This window comes from Sorex araneus, chromosome X (assembly GCF_027595985.1).
Source record: "Sorex araneus isolate mSorAra2 chromosome X, mSorAra2.pri, whole genome shotgun sequence".
Classification (NCBI taxonomy): Eukaryota; Metazoa; Chordata; class Mammalia; order Eulipotyphla; family Soricidae; genus Sorex; species Sorex araneus.
The window spans coordinates 247,557,385-247,583,609 of NC_073313.1; the positions used below are offsets into that span (position 1 = coordinate 247,557,385).

At 36.6% G+C, this 26,225-nt stretch overlaps 1 protein-coding gene across 1 annotated transcript in view; it reads right to left on the reverse strand.

Annotated features, from left to right (window-relative positions):
- The window catches only part of ABCA12 (ATP binding cassette subfamily A member 12), a 198,636-nt gene that overhangs the window by 55,384 nt on the left and 117,027 nt on the right, over window positions 1-26,225 (reverse strand). Inside the window, exons 17-28 of the mRNA XM_055122119.1 lie at window positions 25,725-25,935; window positions 24,649-24,788; window positions 24,045-24,164; window positions 20,440-20,530; window positions 17,902-18,081; window positions 16,992-17,307; window positions 12,046-12,160; window positions 4,437-4,766; window positions 3,325-3,394; window positions 3,105-3,239; window positions 2,227-2,373; window positions 1,335-1,521 (exon numbers count right to left, since the gene is read on the reverse strand). Of these exons, the coding sequence (XP_054978094.1) occupies window positions 1,335-1,521; window positions 2,227-2,373; window positions 3,105-3,239; window positions 3,325-3,394; window positions 4,437-4,766; window positions 12,046-12,160; window positions 16,992-17,307; window positions 17,902-18,081; window positions 20,440-20,530; window positions 24,045-24,164; window positions 24,649-24,788; window positions 25,725-25,935 (2,042 nt within the window). The remainder of the gene's footprint in view (window positions 1-1,334; window positions 1,522-2,226; window positions 2,374-3,104; window positions 3,240-3,324; window positions 3,395-4,436; window positions 4,767-12,045; window positions 12,161-16,991; window positions 17,308-17,901; window positions 18,082-20,439; window positions 20,531-24,044; window positions 24,165-24,648; window positions 24,789-25,724; window positions 25,936-26,225) is intronic.

Consider the following 26,225-nt stretch of genomic DNA (forward strand, 5'->3'; position numbering starts at 1 on the left):
CTTTTCTAGACAGCCACGGGAATATGTTAAATAAAGAATAAGAAAGAACAGCCAATGTATCCTCTCCTGAGCTTTTTAATCTATATCATATTATTGGTAATTCTTTGTTTCCTTATGAACCTAGTCAAGGACTTCCTGTGAGGGAGCAGCTGGGATGAACTTGTTTATATCAGAGCCACGTCAAATTTATGTAAGGATTAGGAGATAAATGCAAGTTAATGGAATGGAATGGACTATGAAGCAGTACTTACTCTTGAGACCAAAGATGAGCCCAAATTGATTTGTATGTTTTTAGAATAGTCACTAATAAATCTTTGCTAATTTTTCTGCTACATTAAGTCTGTGCAGTCAAGGTTGCCAGAACTTACTATTATCTAAAAGATGCCAAAAATATATATATATCTTAATAGAAAATGTTCCCATTAAAAAGACTAGCTTATGGACTGGAAGAATTGCTATTGTCAAAATAACATCCTACTGAATTATTATATAGTTTTAGTGCAAAACCCATCCAAATTCAGGTGATACTCTTTAAAAACTTAGGACAGTCGGTAGTAAGGCTTGTATGGGATCACAAGAGAACCCCAATAGCTAAAGCCTTATTTAAAAAAATAAGAAACTGGGAAGTTTCTCATTACCTAACTTGAAAATATATTGTAAAGCTATAGTGATCAAAACAGCATAGTACTGGAATAAGGATAGACTTCTGATGAATGGGTGAAAATTTAATATCCAAGAACAAATCCCCATATCTATGGTGCTAACTTTTAACAAATGAGTTGAGAACATGATGTGGAATAAAGGTAGTCTCTTCAACAAATGGTGCTGGGAAAATTTGATAATCACTGTGAAAAATTAAAGTTAGATCCAGTTTCACATCTTACACAAGGGTGAATTTGAAGTGAATCAAAGATCATGAGATCAAACTGGAATCTATAAAGTATACTAAGGAAAATCTATTAAACAGACTACTCTAAGGCTCAAGGAACAGGAGGGAAACTGGGGACATTGGTGGTGGGAAATGTGCACTAGTGAAGTGATGGGTGTTAGAACACTGTATGACTGAAACTCAATTATGAAAAAATATGTAAATGTTTATCTCATGGCGATTCAATTAAAAAGAAAAAGAAATAAGAAGTACTGGGTAGGGTGGTTCCACCCATTTTGAGGACCTAATCTGCCTTTGAAGTCACAGTCTGGTACCACTAATTAAGGCTGCTTCTAAAGTATTTAAGTTGAGCTTACTACATCTAGAATATTATTTTTTACACAAAAAGGCAAGGAAATATTAAGATAATGTGTTTCTATGCCAACAATGCTTGTAAATAACATACATGGTGGTAGTTTTCCCAGCTCCGTTGGGCCCCAGCAATGAAGTAATATGCCCCTCATAGAAGTTCAAATTGAGGTTATCCACAGCAATTTTCGAGCCATAGATCTTTGTGACACCATGTAAGGCAACCCCAACTGTAAGATCTTTCGGTTCAGGTTCAACGTTGGAGGGAAACATGCTTTCAGGACCTAGAGGGAAATCAAGAGAGGACTCGTTGGCTCACAGAAGAAAGAAAACACAGGGTTATATTTTATATGGGCACTCACATTTGACATTCTGGCTCAGCTGGCTGAGAATTGTTGACAGGACCCCCGGGCCTCTGGAGTACTATTTGGGAGACCTTAACCCCCCCCCCCCAAAATTAGTTCTTTACTCTGTGATGCTTGTTCAGATCTGTACTTTATAAAATCCTCTTTCAGGCATTACAAAAAATCATTTGTATGAGTTCTTACTTCATACAAGTGACAAGACTCACCCAACGTCAGTAAAACACAAACTTGGATTCATCTTTGCAGTATTGGTTATGGGCCATGCTAATTACCCATACTCATGACTTGGTTACTTCTTCTGACTAGTGGCAGATGGTTGGAGTTAGGGGTGCAGAATGTGGCCAAGGAATAAAATTTTTCCTCTGTGTGAGTCTGACTGGACCACAAAGAGATCTGCAATCTTGGCCTAATTAGTGCCATATGCTAACAAACTGAGCTAATGAGCCCAGAAAAAAAAGCCACAATTTAATCTCCATAAGAGTCCAAACACATATGTGTAGACATAGTCATCCATGACTAAAAGGATAATTCTGTCATCTAGAAAGCATAATTAAAACCACTAGTCATGTAAATTTCACATCACTTCTCTCACAATAATGCATGTTGTTGACCTACTTGTCTTACTGGCAGACGGGTTGGTGTTCTGCATCATGATGTTTGTAAACATAAGGCCATTGCTCTTCTCATGCTTCACCTCTGCACACCCTAATCGCTCCTTCCAATAAGAAGGAAGAATTGGAAAATACCATGGAGCTGCCATACCATATGTCCCTGTGATAAAATGTATCGGGAAGAACAATTATTATTTAATTATTAACATGAAGTACCAAGGTGAAACAACTGAACATTGTATATTGTTCAGAAAGTATTTTTACTTGGGGGATTCTCTACAGAACAAATAAGTAGTCTCAATGTCCCAAGTAAAGTTAAAAAAAATGTTTTTTCAGACAGGTACAATGAGGGATGATTATTAACTATTAATTTTTTCTCATTGTTAGTATGTACTTAGATGGTTTTTTAAAAATACAAACATTATCATAATCAATGTGTTAGAATTTGTATTTAAAAAATTTTCTCATGACTATTCTACTTGCTCACACAAGAAATTCTGGACAATCTATAATTTGCTTTCCATCCTTACTATTTTTCTTTCAGAGAAATGCTTTGGAAATGGAGTTCTCTTTTATTTATTTACAATATCAGAAAAGTATATAAAATTTCAATAGAGGTGGACATAAATATTCGTGAGCATGCTAGAATAGAAGGGGGAATCTAATTTGCTTTCCCTTTGAATTTGGAAGATTCTCAGAATTAGAAGTCTTGGTTTTGTCTTACAATATCTCATACTTTCACTTGTAAAGATTGGATTCCATGCTTGCCAACTCACTCCTTCTTTTGAAAGAATGCTATTGTGCATTATCTCATCCTGGAAAATCTGCTTCAGTTTTAGGATTTAAGTACTGATTTTTGAAGCAAATATAAAGTAGAAAGCAAGCTCATACCTGGGAAAACATTCCGGACATACCAAGCAATAAGGAAATAAATGAAAGAGTCTGCCAGGATAAAACAGCAGAGCCAGCCAAATGAGGTAGTATCATCCTGCACTGGGGAACTGTACATATTGTCCCACTGAAGACCTAAAACATGAACATACGTATTTATTCTGAGAAACATATTACAACAAGGAAAGAAAAGATTCTGTGTTAAAGTAGATGAACCTACCGATGCCTTGCTCTTCGTAGCGTGCAATGTATTGGCTTGCATAGCTGAAGGCCGTAGGGGACAGGAAACTCTGTGAAGAAAGTGAAAACAGAGGGCGTTCCTGATGATTTCCTACATATCACCAGAGGTGCCCTTACATTCCCAAAACTTTGATACTTAAATGATAAAATTGACACTAAATCTCCAATTTGAAATAAAGAAGGCCCTCAACAAGAATACTGCAATTCTGAAAGAAGGGGAGAGAGGGAATCATGAAAAACCCAAAGTCATGAAAATTATAATAAAAATGTGAAAAATCCAAATACAGATATAAGTATTAATAAGTACTCAGCAAAATGAAAATAAAATGAACTAGTAGGGACCAGAAGATATTTACTTCACAATCTGATTTCAGGAATAGGCATGATGGATGAGATAAATACTAAAATATCAACTACATATGCATTAAGCAAGTAATTACAAATTTTAAAAAGTATTAAGTCCAACATGCCAATGCTTGATGAAATTTATCAATCTCCTCTTTCATGAACAGGAATTTTAGTAGGACCCTCTATAAGTGAATAGATTTGCTTCTGTTTTGCACATTTCAGTCAGTAATCTTACTGCCTTTATTAAAATTCTTAAGTTAATTTAGTGCCTTTGAGTGGAAAGGCAAAAAGGAATTTAAATTTGATTACATGCTGTCAGTGCATTTGTCATTATACCTGTAAGTTATAGCATATGTCACAAAAACTATGAGAATTATTCATATATGAGAGTAATTCCAGTAATAGAGGCTGTAAGACATTTAGGGAATTGGATTTGAGAGAAGTTAGAATTCTTGATGATCTTTACAATAAGATATATTTGATTTCAACTCTTCTTCCTCCAGAACTTTTTCTTAACAGCATTACACACTATGGCTTTAGAAACTTGTGGGGAAAAGATTTCCTTTTCATGGTTTCTTTCTTGGATGATATATGATAATGCAGAGAACACTATCAGGGGGATAGTTTAGCTCCTGTTGCTGTCACTGATCTTTAAATTCCGAAAATGTACTTTCAGTAAGAGAGTTTACGTGTAAGAAAAAGACCACTTACACACTTGCCACTCAGTGGGAACAGTTGACTCACCATGAATACTTTTATGACATAGCTCAACTCATCCTCCACCGTAACTAGAACAATAAAAGGGAAAAAGGCAATGATGTAGATCAGGCTGCCAATCAGGGCAGCGATGTTGGTGTTGTTGAAGAAGACACTAATGAGGTAGCTCATGGCAATGACCGAGAAACTGTAGTCCGAAAAATACAGGAACAAAATGAACCCATTTGTTTTAGGAAGAATATTGCCAAACTTGAGGATGATGATGAGGATGATGATAGTAACCAGCAAAAATCCAACACTTTCTATAAGCCAGGCAAAAAAATGACTGCAGGAATTTACACCCATCATCTTCATGTACTGCAAAAAAAGAAAGATTAGGTGTTTCTTAGGCTAACTTATGACCACATGTACATATACATATACATGTGCACAAAAGTATATTTATAAACATATATGTATATATAGACAGAGATCTTTGCTCACAGATGACAATTATTCTTTGTTCATGACAAAATGTTCATGAGACTATTCACAAGTATGGAATAAGACTTTTAACAATTTTCGTATTTGTCAATGCTTGCTATGTGAAATGAATATGACCATTTCTATCAGCCCATCTTAAACTGTTCACAGACTGCCCTAATATAATAAGTGGTTTAGATACAAAGCTTCTTCTTTTTTTCTTTTTTTGGATCACACCCGGTGATGCATACGAGTTACTCGTGGCTCTGCACTCAAGAACTACCCCTGGCGGAGCTCAGGGGACCATATGGGATGCTGGGAATCGAACTTGGGTAGGTCGCATGCAAGGTAAACACCCTACCTGCTGTGCTATTGCTCCAGCCCTAGGATACAAAGCTTCTTTCCTTTCCTTTTGTTAAAAAATAATTCTATTTTATAACTTGTACTTGAGACCTCCAAATTAAAAATAGTTTAAAACAGATCATTGAAATTTATGGTATCTCTTGCAGAGTTTTACAACAAGAATTTGATATTTGTGCAGAAATGAATATTTCAGCTGGTTTGTTTAAAAGTCAGTGTAGATAGTCTAATAACAGCATACAAATATAATGAACAAGCATTAATGAACAAGCAATCCATATCCACATCTATGAAAGAAAGAGAATATCCCTGATTCCAGAGGATTTAAAATACAGCATATCTGAAGGGACCCTCTGTGTATGGCCACAGATCACTGGCATGTATATCAGGTATATTACCTTAGCTTCCCAAAAAAAGATATTCATATACCCAAAATGAATCCATGTATGTCAAATAGTCTACCATTTTCTCAACTTATATCATTTAATAACTCAATTATATACCCAAAGATTAAAGTATTCCACCAAGATAGAAAAACAGTCCCATGTTGTACATTAATTCCAAAGGGATTTTGAGTGCTCTAAAGTCTGCTCCTTGGTTGTCTTCAATTTGGTGACATATTTTACCTTAGGGAAATGTGGATATCCCGTTTTCTAGTTCTATCAGTTCAGAATGAATGCTAAGCCTATATTATCCCATCCTTTATTTATATCTCATTTGGGGGTCAACCCAGTGGTGGTCAGGGGTTCTACGTTTAGAGGGTCACTTCAGGAAGGAATCAGAGTACTGGATGCCAGGGCTCAAACTAGGGCTATAGCATGAGTAGGATGTGATTTAACTCTTTCAGCCACCTCCTTAGCTCCTCATAGTCCATGTTCATTTTTTCTTATTTTGGAGGTTTGGGAGGCATAGCTAACAGTGTTCAGAAGCTATTCCTGGTTCTTTGTGCTCTGGGGTCACTCCTGGAAGTATTCGGGAAAGATCTCATGCAGTTCTGGGAATCAAACCAGGGAAGACCCTGTGCCAGACAAGGACCTTAATCCCTGTACCGTCTCTATGGTCCCTATACTATTTTTTAAAGGAACAGAGAAATATGCCATTAACACCCTTGTAATCTGGTAATTTTTTTGTAAAATCAATAATTTTCAGTGTCAATCCCCCATCCCATTATAAACTGTCTAGCAAATAGCCAAAATAATGGACGCAATCTTTGGCTCTACAAGCAAAATAGTGAATTTCACTTTCTGTCTTTGTAACTCACCACGTTCTGATAACTCTGCTGCTCTCTGTTACCATGGAAACAGCTACCTGACTGCCAACATTCTAAGCTGTAGGCCTTAAGCTAATCACCATTGAGAAAAAGCCTGTGACTTTTCCTCTTAACGCTGCCCTCTTCCCCACCCTCTTCTCTCCCTACTGCTTCTCTCCTCCCAGGCCCTGTCACCTTTTGCAGTAAAGACTCAAACCTATGCTTCCACAGGAATGGAAGTCTGAGTCAGATCGGAAATGCCAGCATGGAGCAAAGATTCACTATGGAAGCCGGCCTACCATTGTTCTATATCAGAATGAACATAAAATCAAATTTTGGTATGAAAAGACCTCACAGGTATTATTCTAAAAATTCATTACTGCAGCCCACCTCTTCTGAGGAAATGACTGTGTCCTGTTTGATGACTAGGTTTGTTAGATACTCATCCCATCTGGTCTGATCATGGTATATTAACTTTTTATTTGCTTTTTCTGCTATTTGTATTGTGAGGAGTTTTTCTGAATTTGTGATTACTTGAATATAATTGTGGAAGGCTTACAACTATCCCTAAGCTACCATTCACTCCCTAATTTCATGGGTTTAAATTAAAAAATGTCAACCCACTCCAACAGTAATGTAGGTCAATGAAAGTCAATTCCACTAGGTGATAAAAATACCAAAGGGACTTCAAATGCATGGGAAAAGTGGACTTCATCTGTAAAATGTGTTTTTCTTTCTTGATGGCTGAGAGCTGCAGTATAAAACATTTACATATTTAAAAATTTCCCCATATATGGCTTTGTTATAAGGTAGTTTGGCAAACCTAAGGACCAAGGCTAGTGGTGTGTATTATTGTAATTTTGAAAACTTCAAGACATAAAATCATATCTGTTCCTGAGAGTTGGTAGAAGAGTTGGATGTTTCCAAATATATTCACTAGTTGATATTCTAATATGGAACTTCAGAGCTAAAGTCAAAATTTTATGCTATTAGGAGAACGGCTCAGGGAACCACAGGGGTGGGGGGGGCAGGAATAAAATTCAGGTCACCTCGGGCAGCTGCAAGGCAAACACCCTACCTGCTGTACTATCCTGTACGATTTTGGCTACGTGTGCTTGCTACAACATTCAAGAAAAGCTTCACACAGGGATTGACATTAGTGCTGTCAGGAAAAGGTATCATAAATAAACTTGACACTGATATCTTCATTCAGGTTCATAAGAATGTCAAGCTCTGATTCATTTGGAAGAATACTATTTTATACCTCAATTAAACATTTTATCTTAATTTTTGTAGCAATATATAAAGTACATTATGTCCATAATCGGCAAAGATCCAAATTCTCACTAGTGGCATGGGTAATGTATGCAAGAATGCATAAACGTGAAAGTGGAATGACAAATCTTGGCCTGATAACATCTCATCATCCACAGGTAGTTTTGGTTCCCTTTCTAAACAGATGGAAAATAAGTAGCACTTAAGCACTGTCGTCCTGTTGTTCACCAATTTGTTTGAGTGGGCACCAGGAATGTCTCCATTGTGAGACTTGTTACTATTTTTGGCATATCGAATGCACCACAGGTAGCTTGCCAGGATCTGCTGTGCGGACAGGATACTTTTGGTAGTTTGCAAGCTCTGGGAGAGGGAAGGAGGAATTGAACCTGGGTCGGCTGCATGCAAGGCAAATGCCCCTCGCTGTGCTATCTCTCCAGCCCTTGGAAAATATAAGCATAAAAAATACCCTATATGCCATATTAAATAAAATAAATGAAATCAACTCACAGTCCAAGAAAATAATATGAAAGCTACTCTTTTAGGCTGGAGCAATAGGGGCGTTTGCTTTGCATGTGGCCGACCTGGATTCAATTCCTCAGTCCCTCTTGGAGAGCCTGGCAAGCTATGGAGAGTATCTCATCTGCACCGCAGAGCCTGGCAAGCTATCAGTGGCATATTCAATATGCCAAAAACAGTAACAACAAGTCTCACAATGGAGATATTACTGGTGTCTGCTCGAGCAAAATAGATGAGCAACGGGATGACAATGACAGTGACAGTGACTCTTTTATATTTTAAAACCAGAATTTGCATGGAACTTTAATGCTTCAATTTTTAAAAGCAAGGAAGAGAGATTAAAATCTAATTCAAAGGCTTTTTTAAAATATAGTTTTCCTACAGAAGTTCATAGCCATGGTATAAGCAACATTCTATGCCAAAATTTCTAAAACTATTGTAAAATACATTATGTCAGTAGTAAAAATATAAGTAAAGGCTTAATTTTATAAATAAACTTATAGCACATTAATATTTGTGCTAATTTACTTAACAAGTAATAGGAATTCACTGGCATCACTTCATAACAAGGTCAAGGATTAAGGGCTTTATTAAAAAAAACAGCTCATTTTATTTTCTTGCCTTGATTTGAGAACAAGCAAAAAAAATTAATCTTTTCTATATAATTGGATTGAGAAAGAAGTGGCAGATGGAAACTTTAAACCTCACTGAAAGTTAAAATGGTGATATTAAAACATGATTTTGAGTCTCTGATAATGCACCTTAACCTTTACCTGAGGAAGTCCTAAAGAATCTCTGTTACCTAAATAAGATGCCAGCAGAAAATGTGGTTATAATATGAAAAAGAATTGACTGGAAGTAAAACACTGAAGTGCAAGACTCACATCTACTAATAGCTAGCTCTCAGGACGTCACCTCTTACTCTCTGCACTCAGCTTTTTTCCTTTTTTCGTCTTTTAAAAGGAGGAGGTTAGAATAAAGTTGGGAAGCGTGAGCAGGAGACACCAGGAATATTTCACTCATTCCACACCTGCTTCGATCAATTCTTCTCGAAAAGAGACCATGTTCTTTGGAAATTAGGACACTGTTGATTTTAAGGAAGTAGCATTGTTTTACATGCTACTGAGAGAAAAATAATTGCCAAATAAATAATGACACCTTATCAAGTGCCTCCAAGTGTCAGAGCGCTAAAGGGAGAAATAAAACACCATTATCTTAGAAGCAGTATAAGATGGAGAACTGAACACCTCCTCTATTCTGGCAGGAGGGGAGTTACCTTCTGGAAATGTGCTGCTAAATGAAATCTAGATGATAAAGCTCAGAGAATTGAAGAATTCGAACTACAGTGAATGGAAAGAGGGAGTCTCAAAGCTGATTCCTGATTTCAAGTTTTCAGTTTTCCATCCTCTGATGTGACCCCAAGATCAGGCTGTGCCTGCAAAATGCAGACAAGAACTAACATATCAACAACAAAGCAACTAAAAACAATTGGTTAACTGTAGAGCCTGAGAGATAGGACAGCAATGGAGACATTTGCCTTGCATGCATCTGATCTGGATTGATTCAATCCCAGGCACCGCATATGGCTCCCTGAGCCTCACCAAGAATGATGCTTGAGCACAGAGTCAAGAGTAATCCTTAAGCACTGCCAGATATGTCTTTGAACCTAATCCTCCTTCCCCTACCCAAACCAAAACCTGGTTCGCCTTATAAGCATTATCTGTTATGCCTTTAATTTTGAAAGAAGTCTATGCTTGGATATTTTGTGTACCATGGGTGTGATCAGAGTATCATTTTCAAACACATAATAATTTAGTATAATAACATACTAGGGCTGGAGTGATAGCACAGTGGGTAGGGCATTTGCCTTGCACATGGCCAACCCAGGTTCGATTCCTCCGCCCCTCTGGGAGAGTCCTGAAAGCTACCGAGAGTATCCTGCCCACACGGCAGAGTCTAGCAAGCTACCTGTGGCGTATTCAATATGGCAAAAACAGTAACAAGTCTCACAATGGAGACATTACTGGTGCCCACTTGACCAAATTGATGAACAACAGGACGACAGTGCTACAACAGTGCTACGGTGCAATAATATACTACATATAGTATAAAATATAGTATGCATCTATACATATTTACATGAGTGTACATGCATGAGTTTAATATCCACTAAATATGCACATGCATATGTATATACACAGAAATGTAATTACCATGTATCTCTAACATAACCAATTTTTAAGATAGATATTTATTTTGAAATAGAAAAGTTTTTAGCCAGTTTTCTACTTCAAAGTTTTTCTTTAATCTGTGATGATTGATTTCTGAGTACCAGGAACCTCAAAGAGAAATTTAAGGCGCTAATTTAAGGAACTAGCAATCAAAATTATGGTTAGGGGCATGGATTTAAGTCTCTAAATTGGAATTAAGAAACTATTGCAGAGGTCTCCAATGTAGCAGGGCCCAAACCAGCTGATGAGACATTATCAGACTGTAAATGAAATATGAAAGTGCAGCTGTGAGGATCAATCAGAATCCATATGGAAAAGGTAAGAACTATAGATTCAAATTTTGGGACAATTCTTAGAGTCTGATGCTAAAGTAATAAAAATATGAAGCAGTGATTTGTAACGTGTAAGGAAACATAATCAATTGCCTCGAAGCACTGGCAAAGTAAGTGTGAGAAGCACAAGTGGGTTAACAGGTTATTCTAACCTCATTATTTCAAATTGTCAGCCAGGCTTTGCAGTAATTATTGTGCCCCAGTTTTGAAAGGCTTTGGCGTTTTCTTTTTCCTTGCACTTCACGAGTGACTCTAATAATGGACTTATTACAGGATGAGAAGATAATTTCTATTCCAGCATAATCCAAATTTCACACAATGCTTTTTCATACATTCTAAAAATGAAAGGCGATATTTTGGATTTTGGGATAATGATGATGAAATGCCAAAGAAGAGCTCATGCTTCACCTTCCAGGTTTCATCTTTAACTGTTGTCTTATTAACCTCAGTGGTTACAGAACACGTATTATTAGTTTTCATGAATCGTGGATCAGAGGAAGATGAAACAAGCAGGTGGGAACTGGATCACACCCAGCAGTGCTTAGTGGCTATTCCTGGTGGTTCTTGTGGGATCGTATGTGGTGCGAGAACTGAACCCTGGTCTCCTGCATGCAAGACATGTGCCTCAACCTTTTGCGCTATCTCTCCAGCCCTGATGAAGAAGATAATTGAAGAAGACAAGGTATTCTGGGAAGAGAATTTGCTTCTTGTGAGCTAACACAAGTCATCTGTCTATGTCTACAGCTATATCTATAACGTCTATATCTTCATTTGGACTCATTTAGTTGGCATGACAACAATAATCTTGACTTAACAGTTACTAATGTTATTATTTTAAGTCACTTTACTTGAGCCTATGTTCCAAAGGGCAAAAATTACTTATAGAATTTCATGGGCAAAAATCACTCATAAAAAATTGAGCTCAGATATTTTTTCCAAGTCATTCAGTTTTGATTTTCAGAAGAATTCGTAACTTCTATTCAATTGTTCTGAAAAAATAAAATATGACTATAACTTGCTCTTATAACTCACTAGTTTATGTAATGTTTAATAAGAAACAAAAAATTAATAGTTATTCAATAAGAATCAATAAAAGTTAATTCACAGTATATAAGTCAAGCTTTCTAAGTTTGTCAAATCACGATAAACATTTTTGTAATTATTAAACAAACAGACTTATTAATATTAGGGTGAGAATTTTTTTAACATACCTCATGAAGCCGGAGGTCTTTTTCATAAACAAGTTTTTTAACAAATGCAGCTATAAATACAACCCAGGCAACCATAAGCACAATTGGAAGAGAGTAAGAGACACTGGTTAAGAAGCTGTAAAAAAAAAAAAAAAAAGCAAAACAGCAATTCAGTGACCAAAATGAATATTACATGTGCAAAGTATAATATATCAAGAACATAATTTGTAGATAAATGCCACATTCCTGTTGGAAATGGAGAAATGTTATTAAATTTGTTCTTTTCCAAAATATAAAATTGACTTAACATTAAGGTCCAAAATTTTCTAGCTATAATGGTACAAGGACTGGAGAGATAGCACAGCAGGTAGGGCATTTACATTGCACTTGGCTGACCCAGGTTCAATTCCTCTGTCCCTCTCGGAGAGCCCGCAAGCTACTAAGAGTATCCCACCCGCATGGCAGAGCCTGGCAAGCTACCCATGGCGTATTTGATATGCCAAATACATTAACAAGTCTCACAATGAAGACATTACTGGTGCCTGCTTGAGCAAATCAATGAACAATGTGACGACAATGCTATAGTACAATGGTACAAGGATAAATAAATAAAAAGAGAAAAATTAAAACATCTAGAGCATTAGATAAAATTGCCCTGTTGTTTAAAGTATGTTTGAGTATATTCTTTCCAGAAAACAATTATTAAGATGTAATTTCTGAACTCAAAACTCTTCTTCCTGAATTGAATTCTTATCTAAGAGGAAGATGTAAATTAGATAATAATTGGTTGATCTAATTAAAATCTTCACAAATTATTGTATCTGTTTACTCTTTAGAAACTTATAGTTACTATTAATTTAAAATCCCTCAAATGAACTAAAATAAAACAAAGCCAAATTTGGGAGCTAGCAGTATGGACTGGCATGTATGCCTTGTATGGTGCAGCCTGGAGTTCAATTCCTTGTACCACATGCTCTCTCAAGTTTTGCTGGGAGTGAGCCCAAGATTGAGCATAGAGTAGCCCATGATGACCACCGAATATAACCTCCCCAATCCTAAACCAAACAAGCAAAAAGAAAAATCAACATAAACTCAATGCATTTTATTGAAAATGCAGAAGAAATTGAATTACTCAAAGTGATGCTTCCAGCAACTTTGTAAACAATAAAGAAATAACTTTTCTGATAATGTGCTAACTTACAGAATCACTCTACATTCTCATTAGGCTCCAAATCAGGCCTGAGTAGCTTGCCCATGGCTTCTGAAAGTTCAAGTTCGGTGTTTCTCTGTTAGCCAGAGAGTAGAATCAGCTGAAAGGCCTATTAAAGCAGTTTTCTGGAGTACACCCACAAGTTTCTGATCTTATTTTATCCGAGGTGGAGTAAAAAAAATTTATTTAAGAGAATTTCCAAAGTGAGATTGATTCTACTGGACCAGGAACCATATAACTAAGAACTATTTTTTATAAAAATATATGTAAGTGTGGTACCAGGGATTGACTCCAGATGCAAAGCCTACCTCATATACACCAGGCCTATCCTGCGCTACATCTCAAGACCTAAAAATTATAGAGAAAAGTCCCAAATACATTCCATTCCACCTTTTTTGGGGGGAGAAGAGGTTGGAGACACATGCATAGAGGCCACTCCTGGCTCTGTGCTCAGGGGCCACTCCATTGCTATTTGTTCTATGGCTAAGGAATTCCCCTCAAGATCTCAATGGGGAAATGTGAATATTACTAAAACATTATCTTCTATATTACTAATATAAAATTCAAAGTTTATCACCATCAAAAATATTCTTTTGGTAGGAAATAAATGAGGATCGGCCACAACCATTTTTATTTTTAGTCCTTGAGAAACAGCTGGCATGGAGCAAGCACTTAAAAAATATTTATTGGATGACTTTTGTCTTGGTTCAGGTTAAAATTTGATGCTATTTATAGAATTAAGCAAAGGTCCTCAGTCACTAATAACAGTTGCCTATAATATTTCTTCTAAATTAATGTGTATTTTTGACTTTGTATAGTACTAAGAGAAGAATTTTGGTTTTTCTCACTGAAAGACCAGGGCACTAAAATTATACAACTTCGAACAATTTACTTAAAGTTTCTGGCTTGCTATTTTTTTCATTTGAAAACTATGGCAGATACTACCTACTCCCACTTACCTTATGATAAGACTCAGCAGTAGAACATATGTCTCACATGTGCGAGCTGTGATTTCAATCCCCAGAAAAATTATTATAATCTTATTATAAATATAAAATCTATATTATAAATTTATACATGTATATGTGGAACATTATGATTAGACTCCCTTAATAAACAGCAGACTAGCACTGTCGTCCCGTTATTCATCGATTTGCTGGAACGGGCACCAGTAACGTTTCCATTGTGAGATTTGTTGTTACTGTTCTTGGCATATCAAATACACCACGGGTAGCTTGCCAGGCTCTGCCGTGCAGGTGGGATACTCTCGGTAGCTTGCCGGGCTATCCAAGAGAGACAGAGGAATGGAACCCGGGTCTGCTGTGTGCAAGGCAAACGCCCTACCTGTGGTGCTATCGCTCCAGTCCAAACAGCTGACTAGAGTTACTTTAATTCTTAAAGGTAACACCCAGATGTCACCCTAGGTATCAACATTTATAAGAGAAAAAAAATTGGGCAGGAAAATATGAGATAATTCACCTTCAATTGAACCTCCAGTTCTTTACAATTCATTGAAACTTGCAGTTCACTCATGGTTTGCGTGGCAAAGTTCATCTTACCCTCTGCAATTATCTGCTCAAACCTGACCATCCCCTCATAGTATCCTCATCCCTCCCCCTTTATCACTGCGGCACAAAGGGCTACAGGATCCCTCTATCTACCACCTTGAAGCAGCTAAAGGAGATAGAAAAAAAAGGAAAAACACCCCAGAAACATCTGACTTGTATAGGAACTGCAATAACAGCAATGAGTAACAAATAGGATTCCTTTAAAGCAATATTTGGTTTCAATCTCTTGTGTAGGAAGATGAACTTGACAAATGTATTCATCAGATGTGATGTTTTACTGTGGCCAGGGCTGCCCGGCTGACAGATTCCTGAACACTCCAGTTCAACTCTCTTAAAATCATGATTTTTACATTTTTTTTGTCCATTTAGCCAAAGTGTTTTAGATAAATATGCCTAGCAAGTGGACTGCTGGCAGATAAAATAGTTTCAGATAGTACAATATTTATCTTCAGATGTTTACCAGTGATTTTTTTATCAAAAATTTTCCTTAAAATTGATTGTGTATGCAGTTTTTTTTTTAAGATTGAGAGATAGAAGACATTTTTGTTTGCTTTTGGGCCACACCTGGTGATGCTCAGGGCTTACTCCTGCTCTATGCTCAGGGATCACTATTGGCAGTGCTCAGGGACCATATGGGATGCCAGGGATCGAACCTGGATCAGTTGCATGCAAAGCACATGCCTTACCTGCTTACTTTTGCTGCATCCCCAGGAGTTGGAAGATATTTTTTTTCTTTTCTCTTTTTTTTTCTCTTTTTGGGTCACACCTGATGATGCACAGGGGTCACTCCTGGCTCTGCACTCAGGAATCACTCCTGGCGGTGCTCATGGAACCATATGGGATGCTGGGAATCAAACCTGGGTTGGCCACGTGCAAGGCAAATGCCCTACCCGCTATGCTATTGCTCCAGCCCCAGGAAGAGATTTTTAAGATTTTATGTGATCCCCTTATTTGCTTAGAAATAGATAGCTAAGATCTATAGGAAGGTATGTGGGAGCCACGCTCACAAGCCACCTCTGACTCAGCTATATAAATTCATTTATAAGCTTTATTTCAGAGACCCATAAATAATTCTCGAAAGAGATCAAAAGCCAATTAATCTCGGACCTGCACATGGCTGAACAGACAGAGTAAATAAGGGGGGGGCAGGTAAGCCTGGAGCCCACCCAAGCAAGAATCCCTGGTAGCCACTTGCTTCACAATTCAAAATTGCCGCCTGACTGCACCATCTCAGGATCGACCTTCCAGAGATAGTTTGCTGAAAATTCAGGTATTTGGGTTTTGTGACTGAAATCTCCGGGCTTTGTTGGGGTCAGGATGGACTACCTCCTTCCCCCACCTCCCTGCACTTTCGGAAGCTTCAGCAGTTATATCCACACCCCAAAACCTACTGCCACTCAGTTGAAAAGTTACTCCAGCCTTACTGTCCCAATAAAAATACTGAATGCCCTGAACAAACACCATGACCTCTTAGTACCCATATTGTAAACCACAATGCATAAAAGGAAAAGGAGAGAGAGATCAAGAAGGAAAGTGCCTGCCATAGAGGGAGGTTGGGGGTGGGTAGAGTCTGCAGGGTGGGGGATGGTGGGAGGAAAACAGGGACATTGGTGGTGGGAAATGTTCACTGGTGGAGGGATGGGATCATTGTATGACTGAAACTCAATTATGAACAGCTTTATAATGGTCTATCTCAGTTAAATTTTTTTAAAAAATATTATTTTTTTAAAATTCAGTTAAAATTTAAAAAAAAACAAAAAGCAATGTGGAGTTCATGACCACTTCAATCAGTTTAATCAATGGCTGAATAAATAGCAGTACTCCTACATTAAAAAAAAATCTGTAGTGAGTGAGTAACATCAAGATTATTTAGCAATGCCCTTGGCTATAGGGATCCCAGTTTCCTTATTCCATCACCAAAGTCCTTGGAAACTTAAGGATCATGATGAAGAAAAGCTGAGTCACTTGGTCAGTACTACGCTTATCTTTCGGTAACAATGCCAATTGCCACCTCCTGTGTGGCCTTACACCTCCTGTGTGGCCCTACTAGTTGACTCTTTCTTCTAAACAAATATAGGACGTAGGCTTGGAGAACTTCCCACCTTTCCTTTACCGTGAATGAGCAAACAGAAATGAGTCCTTAGGAAAATGGCTAATTATGACAAAATGCAGCCCGTGCACTGACTTACTTGTCTTTCATGAAGCACGGATAAGGAATTGCTTGGACCTGGACTGCTATTTCCTGGGAATTCCTTCCAGTCTGCAATTCAATGATAGCTCTTTCAATACTATCCTGCAGGTAAATAAAAGCTCGGCCATAGATCTGGTTGTGTGATGGAGAGTTGTGAGGCCCCGGGGCCCAAATCTTGGTTCTTATGCTTCTTGTGGTCTGTGCAGTCTTGAGACTCATGCGTATGGTATATTTTACGACAGGAGGAAGAGAGACACTCGCAGAGTGATAACCTCTGTGCCAACTTTGGTTCGAAGGAAGTTTAAAAATAACACCTAAAAATAAAAGGGCAATAACAACAGAAAGGTTATTTGATGGTTGACATTACTTATTGTTTGGAGGGTCCACTTCGGGGGCAGCCAAACAGGCAATTGAGTTAGTAATTGACAGTAAGTTCAGGCTCCTAATTTACAGTGAAGACAGTTAATTGGAAGTGACAACCTGAGAGATTCAAAAGAGGAGTTTGAAAATATAATCACTAAGTGGCCAGATTAAATATATCACCCTAGGCTACTTACACAAATAAAAATACACAATACACACACACATGCGCACACACACACAACCACACCACACACTTTAAAACTGTATCATCTTGATTGACTTTGAGCATAGACTGAACTTTAAAATTGTGAAATCCTTTTCAGTCCTAATTTTAACCCTATCAGCAAAGGTGCACGTATGTTGATGGCGTCTCAGAACAATGGGCTTACTTGAGTACATGAAAGGTTCCCATTTTGAAGGACATCAGAAGGGATAATACCTACCCCTCTAACAGTTTTCTAATTTTCTGGATGAAAGAGGTAAGGGAAGAATTGGGGCAATTTTAGTACAAAGAGGAAGTCAAACCCCAGCAGAATCACACTTACTTCCAAAGAGTTCATTGCTTTTGTAGAGCCTTTTTGCCTCTGTTTCCATTTCATCTATGGTTTTTGCTGCCTGGATACGGTCATATAATACACAGGAGGAAATATTTACTGTCAGAGTCGATAGTGTGTTGAGATGATCAATGAGGTCAATACTGTTTTCTAATTTCAGCCTTAGAACATCTAAGATAGCACATGTAAAACAGATCAAAGAAACATATGAGAATTTTGAACAATAATGTCTAGCAAAAATGACACGGAACTTTGATTAAGGGTATGAATTAAATATCAAAGTAGATTAAAAATAATAGGAGTTGTAGAATCTCAAAAATATCTATTGCTATACAACAATAGAACCACACTTCTGTTTAGCATTTCAAATTCAGTTGTACGAATAGTCCTGGAAGAGATGTTGTTTTAGTTACATACAGAGGTCAGAGAATTATACAGTTATATTTCAAAGCAATTATGTAATTGAAGAACGACTAAAGGTGAAAAAAGTCTCTATGTGTAGTAATGAAGAAGATAATACACTAGAAATGAAAATTATCAATAAACAGATATGCTTTGTTCATAATTTGTGAGTGTAAGAATTCAAATAAAAGATAACCCATGTAGAGTATAAGACAAATATTTAGTGTGCCACAGAATCACTTCTGAGGAGCTAGTGAACATCTATGCTATATAGTTACAATTTTCTAATATGACTTGATTTAAAACCTGTGTGAGTTATCTCTATTGATATCTGTATTAATCTAGACAAAACCATCACGATTTTATTTCAGGTAATTACTCTGGAAGAAAGAGGATTTAATTGCTCTTCAATTTCATGACTCCTTTCAAGGAAATCAACTGAGACAAAGGGTAAATATAAAGTTTCAAGTTAATAAATCACTTGGTCAATTAAATTTTCACTGACTGAATCATCATGAATAGTGATGAAGGCTATGAATATCGTAAATTTCTCCTTACAGAACTTGAATGTGCCTCTTTCATCTTCAAATATGAGAGTAAATTTATCATAGAGGACAAGTTCTTAAATGCATTTTTCATTATAATTTCAAATAAAATGTTTGGTGTGATAGAGACTTGATGAGGGCAGAGGATAATTGTCATCAATTGTTGTCCAACAGTCAGTGGCAATCAATACAATACCAAAAAGCTCCTTAGAAATGTTGGTAGATGGAGGCAGGGGGAGGGTGGGCAAGGGGGGTTATACCGGGGATATTGGTGGTAGGAAATGTGCACTGGTGGAGGGATGGGTGTTTGATCATTGTGTGATTGTTACCCAAACATGAAACCTTGTAACTATCTCACGGTGATTCAATAAAATTAAAATTAAAAAAAAAGAAATGCTGGTAGACCAGATCATAGAAGAGTAAGCGGGTATGTGCACTCCCGAAATTTGAACTGTGCCCCCTCTTATACTCAAATATGCATAGCAATGCCGTAAACATCCAGTTGCACTGCTCCATTCATTTTAACTTGTTTTAAACTAACATCCTATTTCTGAAGTTCTAAATGATAAAGATTCTACATAAGAACTTCAGAGTGGGGGGCAGAGTGATAATACAGTGGGTAAGGACAGATTCAGTACCTGGCTCGGCATACGGTCCCCTAAGCTCACCAGCAGTGAACCTTGAATGCAGCTGGGTGTTGCCTGACCCTTCCCCCACCAAAAAAAAAAAACAACAAACTTCAGAGTATATTTTGACCAAGTGGTTTCTTTCTTACATGACTACATGACTCTTTTAGAAAATACATCTGCTCATACTTTGTTTAATCAAACTGGGTTCACTATCAAAAGTACATACAATTATGTACAATACAAATGTAGGTGTAATTAGTCCCTGTTGATTTATAACCTGAGTGACATATCTCAGTAGAGTTAGAGAGAAATGGAAGCGGTTGTTCTACGGCTGCCAAATTCTGATGCTCTCAATCCATTCCTCATACTCATGGTTGCATAGCAACAGTAAATCAGACACGGACTGAATTAGATGTCTTGCATCCCTTAGGTTGAAGGTGGAGCTGTGGCGGAGGGAATGCACTAAGTTCAGACAGCTTGCTTTGATCTTCTTTGACCCATTCCTTTTTAACGACCCTGAGAGAAGCTTCCAACCTTGAATACTGATTTAATTTTATTTATTTATTTTTGAGTCTCTACATTGCCTCTGTTTTGCTTTTACTAATTCTATAACCTCCCCCATTGATTTTCTGGGTTGGTCAAAGCGATACGGAGGCCAGTGGAGATAAAATGTTAAATGTAGTCAGAAATAAGTGATTTCATCTTCCTCTGTCCTTCAAGACTTGTTTCTCATCAGTTACAAAAGTAAAATACAATTTCTATAACTTATAGAAACCTACCTGTAATTGGAAGAAAAGCTGCATTCAAACAGTATAACTACTGCATTCACACAGGGTTTTATTTTTCTTAGATTAATGTGCGTACAATAAAATATAGAGAACAAGAAATTTTTTTCTTGTGTTTTTACATTTCTAACATAAGGGTGAATAAAAGTTCTATAAATATGAGCTCACCAAGTTCATCAATCTGTTTCAATAATTCAACAGCATCAAGTCCCACGGAGAATTTTATGAAAACTTGTACAAAGGGGTTCCTTAGAGTATTCTGTAAGTAACAATGGGGAATCCATTTCAAAACAAGAAAAAACATGTTTAATTATCATCTCTCTAATAACACCCACAGTGAAATGAAATAATCACCACCGGTCATTATCACGGTGCTATCTTGCAGTGTGACTCGTGTCATTTTAAATACTGTTTTAAAAAAAAAGAGAAGACATGTGCCTGGTAATGACTTGAAACCAGGATTTTTGCTAATGTAGCCAGATCAGATCATAATTATCAACACCAGGAAATTATATTCAATTAAAGTCATTTTCCACATAGCAAGTATGTGTTTTTGACATTTGCTATATACAATTTTGCAGACACATAATGGAATTTTGTTCAGTTGAAACTAACTAAAACAACTTTTAAAATTTAAGTGATAATGGCTACATGAAAACTGACATCACAACTGACTTTCAGCTATGAGGATTTCTGATAGTTTTTTGTCTTTTCTAATTTCAGGTTACTTTTCTATAAAGTCAGGATAAATTACCTATAAGGGCGATCAAATGTAAATTATTATAGTATCATATTATACTTATTATATATTATAGTATCATATTATACAATATGTGAACATGGTAAAATAAGTGATGAACATGGTAATTGATGATCTTTGTTACTATATACTCATGCACTTTAAAATTACATAAACACTTTAAATACAAAAGCCTAGAGACTTTGTATTGTAGTTTAGATGACCTAGAAAAAGGGGGAGATCTTTAGTTATCTTTTGTGTATCAGTTAACTGAACACATAAGACCTTAGAAATCGTACTGCAGAAATAGTACTAGAGGGGGCTGGAGCGATAGCACAGCGGGTAGGGCGTTTGCCTTGCACGCGGCCGACCTGGGTTCAAATCCCAGCATCCCATATGGTCCCCTGAGTACCGCCAGGGGTAATTCCTGAGTGCAGAGCCAGGAGTAACCCCTGTGCATCGCCAGGTGTGACCCAAAAAGCAAAAAAAAAAAAAAATAGTACTATAAATGGCAGATGGAGATCTTACTCTGTATTGGACATGAATGCTTTTTACCTTGTTTGTGTTTGGTTTTGGGGGGAGGGGGTTGGGGGAAACTGCACTCAGGGTCCAGAGGGGCTACTCACAGTGAGGGCGGGGGGTTCACTCCTGGTAGTGCTAGGAGACTGTGCAGGATTGAACACAGGCCTCCATGCAAAGCACGCACTCTAGCCCTTGGAGCTATTTCTGTGGTCCCTCTTTTGATTTGCTTACTTTTCAATTACACTTTGGGGTAAATAATTACTATTACTCCAATTCATAGACGACAAAACTAGTCCTGAGGAAGCTGTGTGGATTCCCTTAAGAACAGACGATTAGTAAGATCCCATGGAAAAGTTGAAAGGACAGAATTCAGCTTGATTAAATAAATATTTATTAATTTTATATACATACTAAAGTTATGGGTTGGTGCTTATGGGATTTGGTGAGTGTTGGTTTTCCCTCTAGAATTGAGTTCATTGCCATTAACCATCCTATCTTATGTTTACATGAAAGGAAATAATTAAGATTAATATGTATTAATACTATATATGCACGGTGGAATTAATTTGTTGAGGGTTTTAAATTTGCTGAGGTAGTCAGAGCAATAAATCTATCATAGAGTTGTGCATTTAGAAAAACCCAAATCCTTTAAAATATAACTATTTGCTAGGAATGAACTTGTATATTATGGAAAATCTGAATCAGTGCATTACTAACAATAAAAGACATCAGATCCCATTCAAAGATGATTCACTAAATCTAGTTTTAAATCTTCCACAACTCCTTTTTCTATTAATTCATCTCCATGACACACTGTTTTTTTTTTTTTTTGCTTTTTGGGTCACACCCAGCAACGCTCAGGGGTTACTCCTGGCTTTGCACTCAGGAATTACTCCTGGCAGTGCTTGGGGGACCATATGGGATGCAGGGGATCGAACCCGGGTCAGCCGCCTGCAAGGCAAACGCCCTACCCGCTGTGCTATCGCTCCGGCCCCCAACACACTGTTTTAAAATGTTTCACACATATGTAAAGTTCACACATATGTGAACACATAAAGTTCACACATATGTAAAGTTCACACATATGTAAAGTTTCGCACATATGTGAACTTTACAAACATGTGACATTGCTATCAAATACCCATTTTAAAGATTCCTAAACTGCAAAAAGAAAAAAAGTGCTTTTTGTCTTTCAGTAGTTTTCAAAATAGTTCACAATAGCTAAGCTAGGTCTTCTGAGAAAGCCTTTACATGTCAAGTTCTTTCCTAGCACTGAAACTCTTCCGTGGCTTCTTCCTTTGCCCTCTCTTACCCAATCAAAACCTGAGTTTTTCTCTCACATTTAGCCTACACTGAATAGGCAATGAGGTGAGTAAATTAGGAGACAAAGAACTCAGAGGGAGGGACAATGTCAAATTCTGTATACAATTTTTTGAGTTGTGTAAGCTTTTCCTTAATAATTGAGACTGATGATTTATTTATACCTAAAACAAAATAGACTTCTATTAGGTGATGACCCCTTTATGGGCATTGTTATGGAGATTTTTTTCTTATAAAATTCTGAATTATTTTTTGAATTATCTTGCTCAAATAATGTCTCTGGTTAATTTATCATTTAGCCAGCAAAAAATTCTTAATAACAATGTGTGTAGTTTCTGTTAAAGTTCCTACCTGGCAAAAAAGATTGAACTCAAGTCTCTCACATGCTAAGAGTGTAATCTCAACCTTCAAGCCATCTTGCAGACCAGAAAAACATTTTTTGTGTGTATGAAAGTTATTTTGTATGTCAGTTTTCATTGAGTCTTTTTCAAATCTTTGGTATGCTTTTAAACTCCCTGTATTGCAATCATTCCTAACAGATTTATTTTTTTCTCTTCTGTTCTGCCTTTGTCACTATCTCTGTTAGAAACTAGAATATTTTTTACAATATTTGTATCACTACCAGAAAATCTTGACTCTTTTGTGATTATTCCAAATTATATTTTTCAAACAGAATCCATAATACTTCAGTTTCACTGTCAAGTAGTTAACTTAAACTATAAAGTCATATATTTGAAAAAACTAAACTCTAAATCTAATATTTTTCTCCAGAAGGTATTTAGGAACTTGTGATCAGTAAAACATAATTCAAAGTAGAGAAATAGGTATATTTGAAGCCATAGTTTATAGTAATACGGTGAAGTATTTTATGTTTGGAAAACTCAATTATATCACTAGTTGTATTTATAATTAAGTGATGAGATACACTATGTTACTGAATTACAGTCAGAGAAAGTATAGTTCTGAAAGAAAAGATGATTTGAATGTGAGTGACAGGTAGTAATTATCTCAAACTACTTTTTGGGTTTTTGTTTTGTCTTGTTTTGTTTTTTTCAGACTGCTTTTTGAAGGACAGGTAACAAATATGTTGAATATGTGTTCTAAATTATCTCTTTCTACATATATTTGAAATGATTCAAAATCTCAAAGAATTATAAATCCAACCAAAACAAATAACAGAATAATCTCCTACCTGAAGCATAGGAATCGTCTGGTTTAACAGGTGAAAGGAATTCATGAAAAGTGGTGACTTATCCATCCACTCTTGAGATTTTTCTCTTAATTCAGCCAGTTGTCTTAGAGTTGCATTAGACTGAAAGACAAAGAAACAGACATGGTTTACTAATTTTTTTTCATATTTTCAAAAGGTTTCTTTTTTAAAAAAATTAATTTTTTTGTATTTAATCACCATGAGATATAGTTACAAACTTTCATGATTGAGTTTTGTGGCTCTGCACTCCAGAATTACCCTTGTTGGTGTTCAGGGGACTATATGGGATGCTGGGAATCGAACCCAGGTCGGCCGCATGCAAGGCAAATGCCCTATCCACCATGCTATCACTCCAGCCCCACACAATTAATTTCTATTCAGAGTGCTACCATGAAATCTACATTCTTTATACATAAAAACATAAATGACATATATGAGACAAAAGCTGAGAATAATTTAGTATCAGATAATCATTTAGAAGAGTATCAAGCAAAAAGATCTGAGTCAGGTAGAGTAAATATGAAAGTTCACTACTTAAAAAAATTGCCTTCATATGCAACAAAACTTTTAGTTAAAATGGTCAAACCTTTTCCATTATTGCTTTTGTGATGGGGGTATAAGGTGCATACAGAATTTTTCCCAACAACATAGGTTTCAAGAAAGCCCAAATCACAGGTCCGGCAGGCATGTTAATGATGTCTTTATAAAGGGAGAAGCAAAATGGTGCTGGAAGAGAAAGTGGCATAAAATCATTCAGTATCTGTATTTATTTAAAATCTATTTCTTCATGGTAAATGAGCAAAAAACTATTGTTATTACACCCAAAAGTCATGTGTTAGCACTTTCCTTATGATTAACAAGTGTGAGGCATCTGGTACCAGAGTAAGAAAGCAAAGCAGCAAATCATCTGTAGGTGTGAAAGCCTATCCTAACAAGCAAACCAATAATGAGTGATGATATTTTGTCAAGTAATAAGGTTGAAACCACGTTTCATAATTTCTTCTAAGTATAGCTCATTGGCATTAATTTCTGGCATTAATTTCTGAAAGACATATCAAAAAAATCTGCCTCTGAGATAGTTCCAGGTATGAAAGAGGTGTTTAATGAACATTTGTTCAATGACTAAATGAGTCCACATATACACCATACCAATCCTCAACATTTTATTTCGAAGTCTTCACCTGGTTGTATCTTGCATCTCATGGTTATATGTCAGTCAAATGACTTTGAGGTGCCACTGAACATAAATTGTTCTACTGCACTCACAAAGCTCTTCTATGTGAAACAAATTTCTAATTCTAGAATACTTTTCTTGATCCTTCTAAACTTTAAAATATGTGCCCTTGGCAAAGAAGGTGTAGTTGAACTGGCAAATTCTACGTGCTATTGTATTAGAAGCTAAAAATTGAGTAGATTTCCTGGGTTCACATCACAATTCTGATCATCTCTTGGTGGGTGACCGGATCAGATTACTCAATCTCATTGCCTTTCATTCCCCTTTATTAAAAATGGATAGTACCATGCAATTCATATATTGTTGCAAAGAACGAATGAGTGAATGATATATGTAACAGGCTTGACATGTATCTTTCATTTTTATTCTAACACAAAGACATCGTTAGGAGGTGATCATAAGCGTGTTGATTTTGGAATTATACTCACTGGTGTGTAAGGGAATTCCATATTTTGAAGCTACTTGCTCTTTGCTTAAATTATAAGTCAATAAATCCTTGGTGTCATTGCCTCTTCGTCTCTGGGAAGAGGGCAGCAAGGCAGTTAAGTATTCAGTGGTGATGCCCTGGGAACACAGTGCTTGGGAGATGGTACTAAAGGATCCCTGGGGTGTGTCCATCCGGTTACTTCTGTACATTGCCTGTGAGATATTAAGTTAGGATGCATTACTGGTTAATGACATAAATGCTAAAAAAGACAATACTGAGAGAAACCCCATCGAAGCTTAGCATATTCTGTTAGTTTGCAATACTCCCTTTAAACATATTTCCAAATGTAAATGCGGAATACTAAATGCCACTATTTGAGAGACAAAAATAAGTGCCGTTAAGTTTAAAGATTTTTTTCTGCTTATTTTTACAATGTACTATGCTCATACCTGGATGTGATAACTAACTTCAAATAAAATTAGTATGACCAAAGGGATTTTCC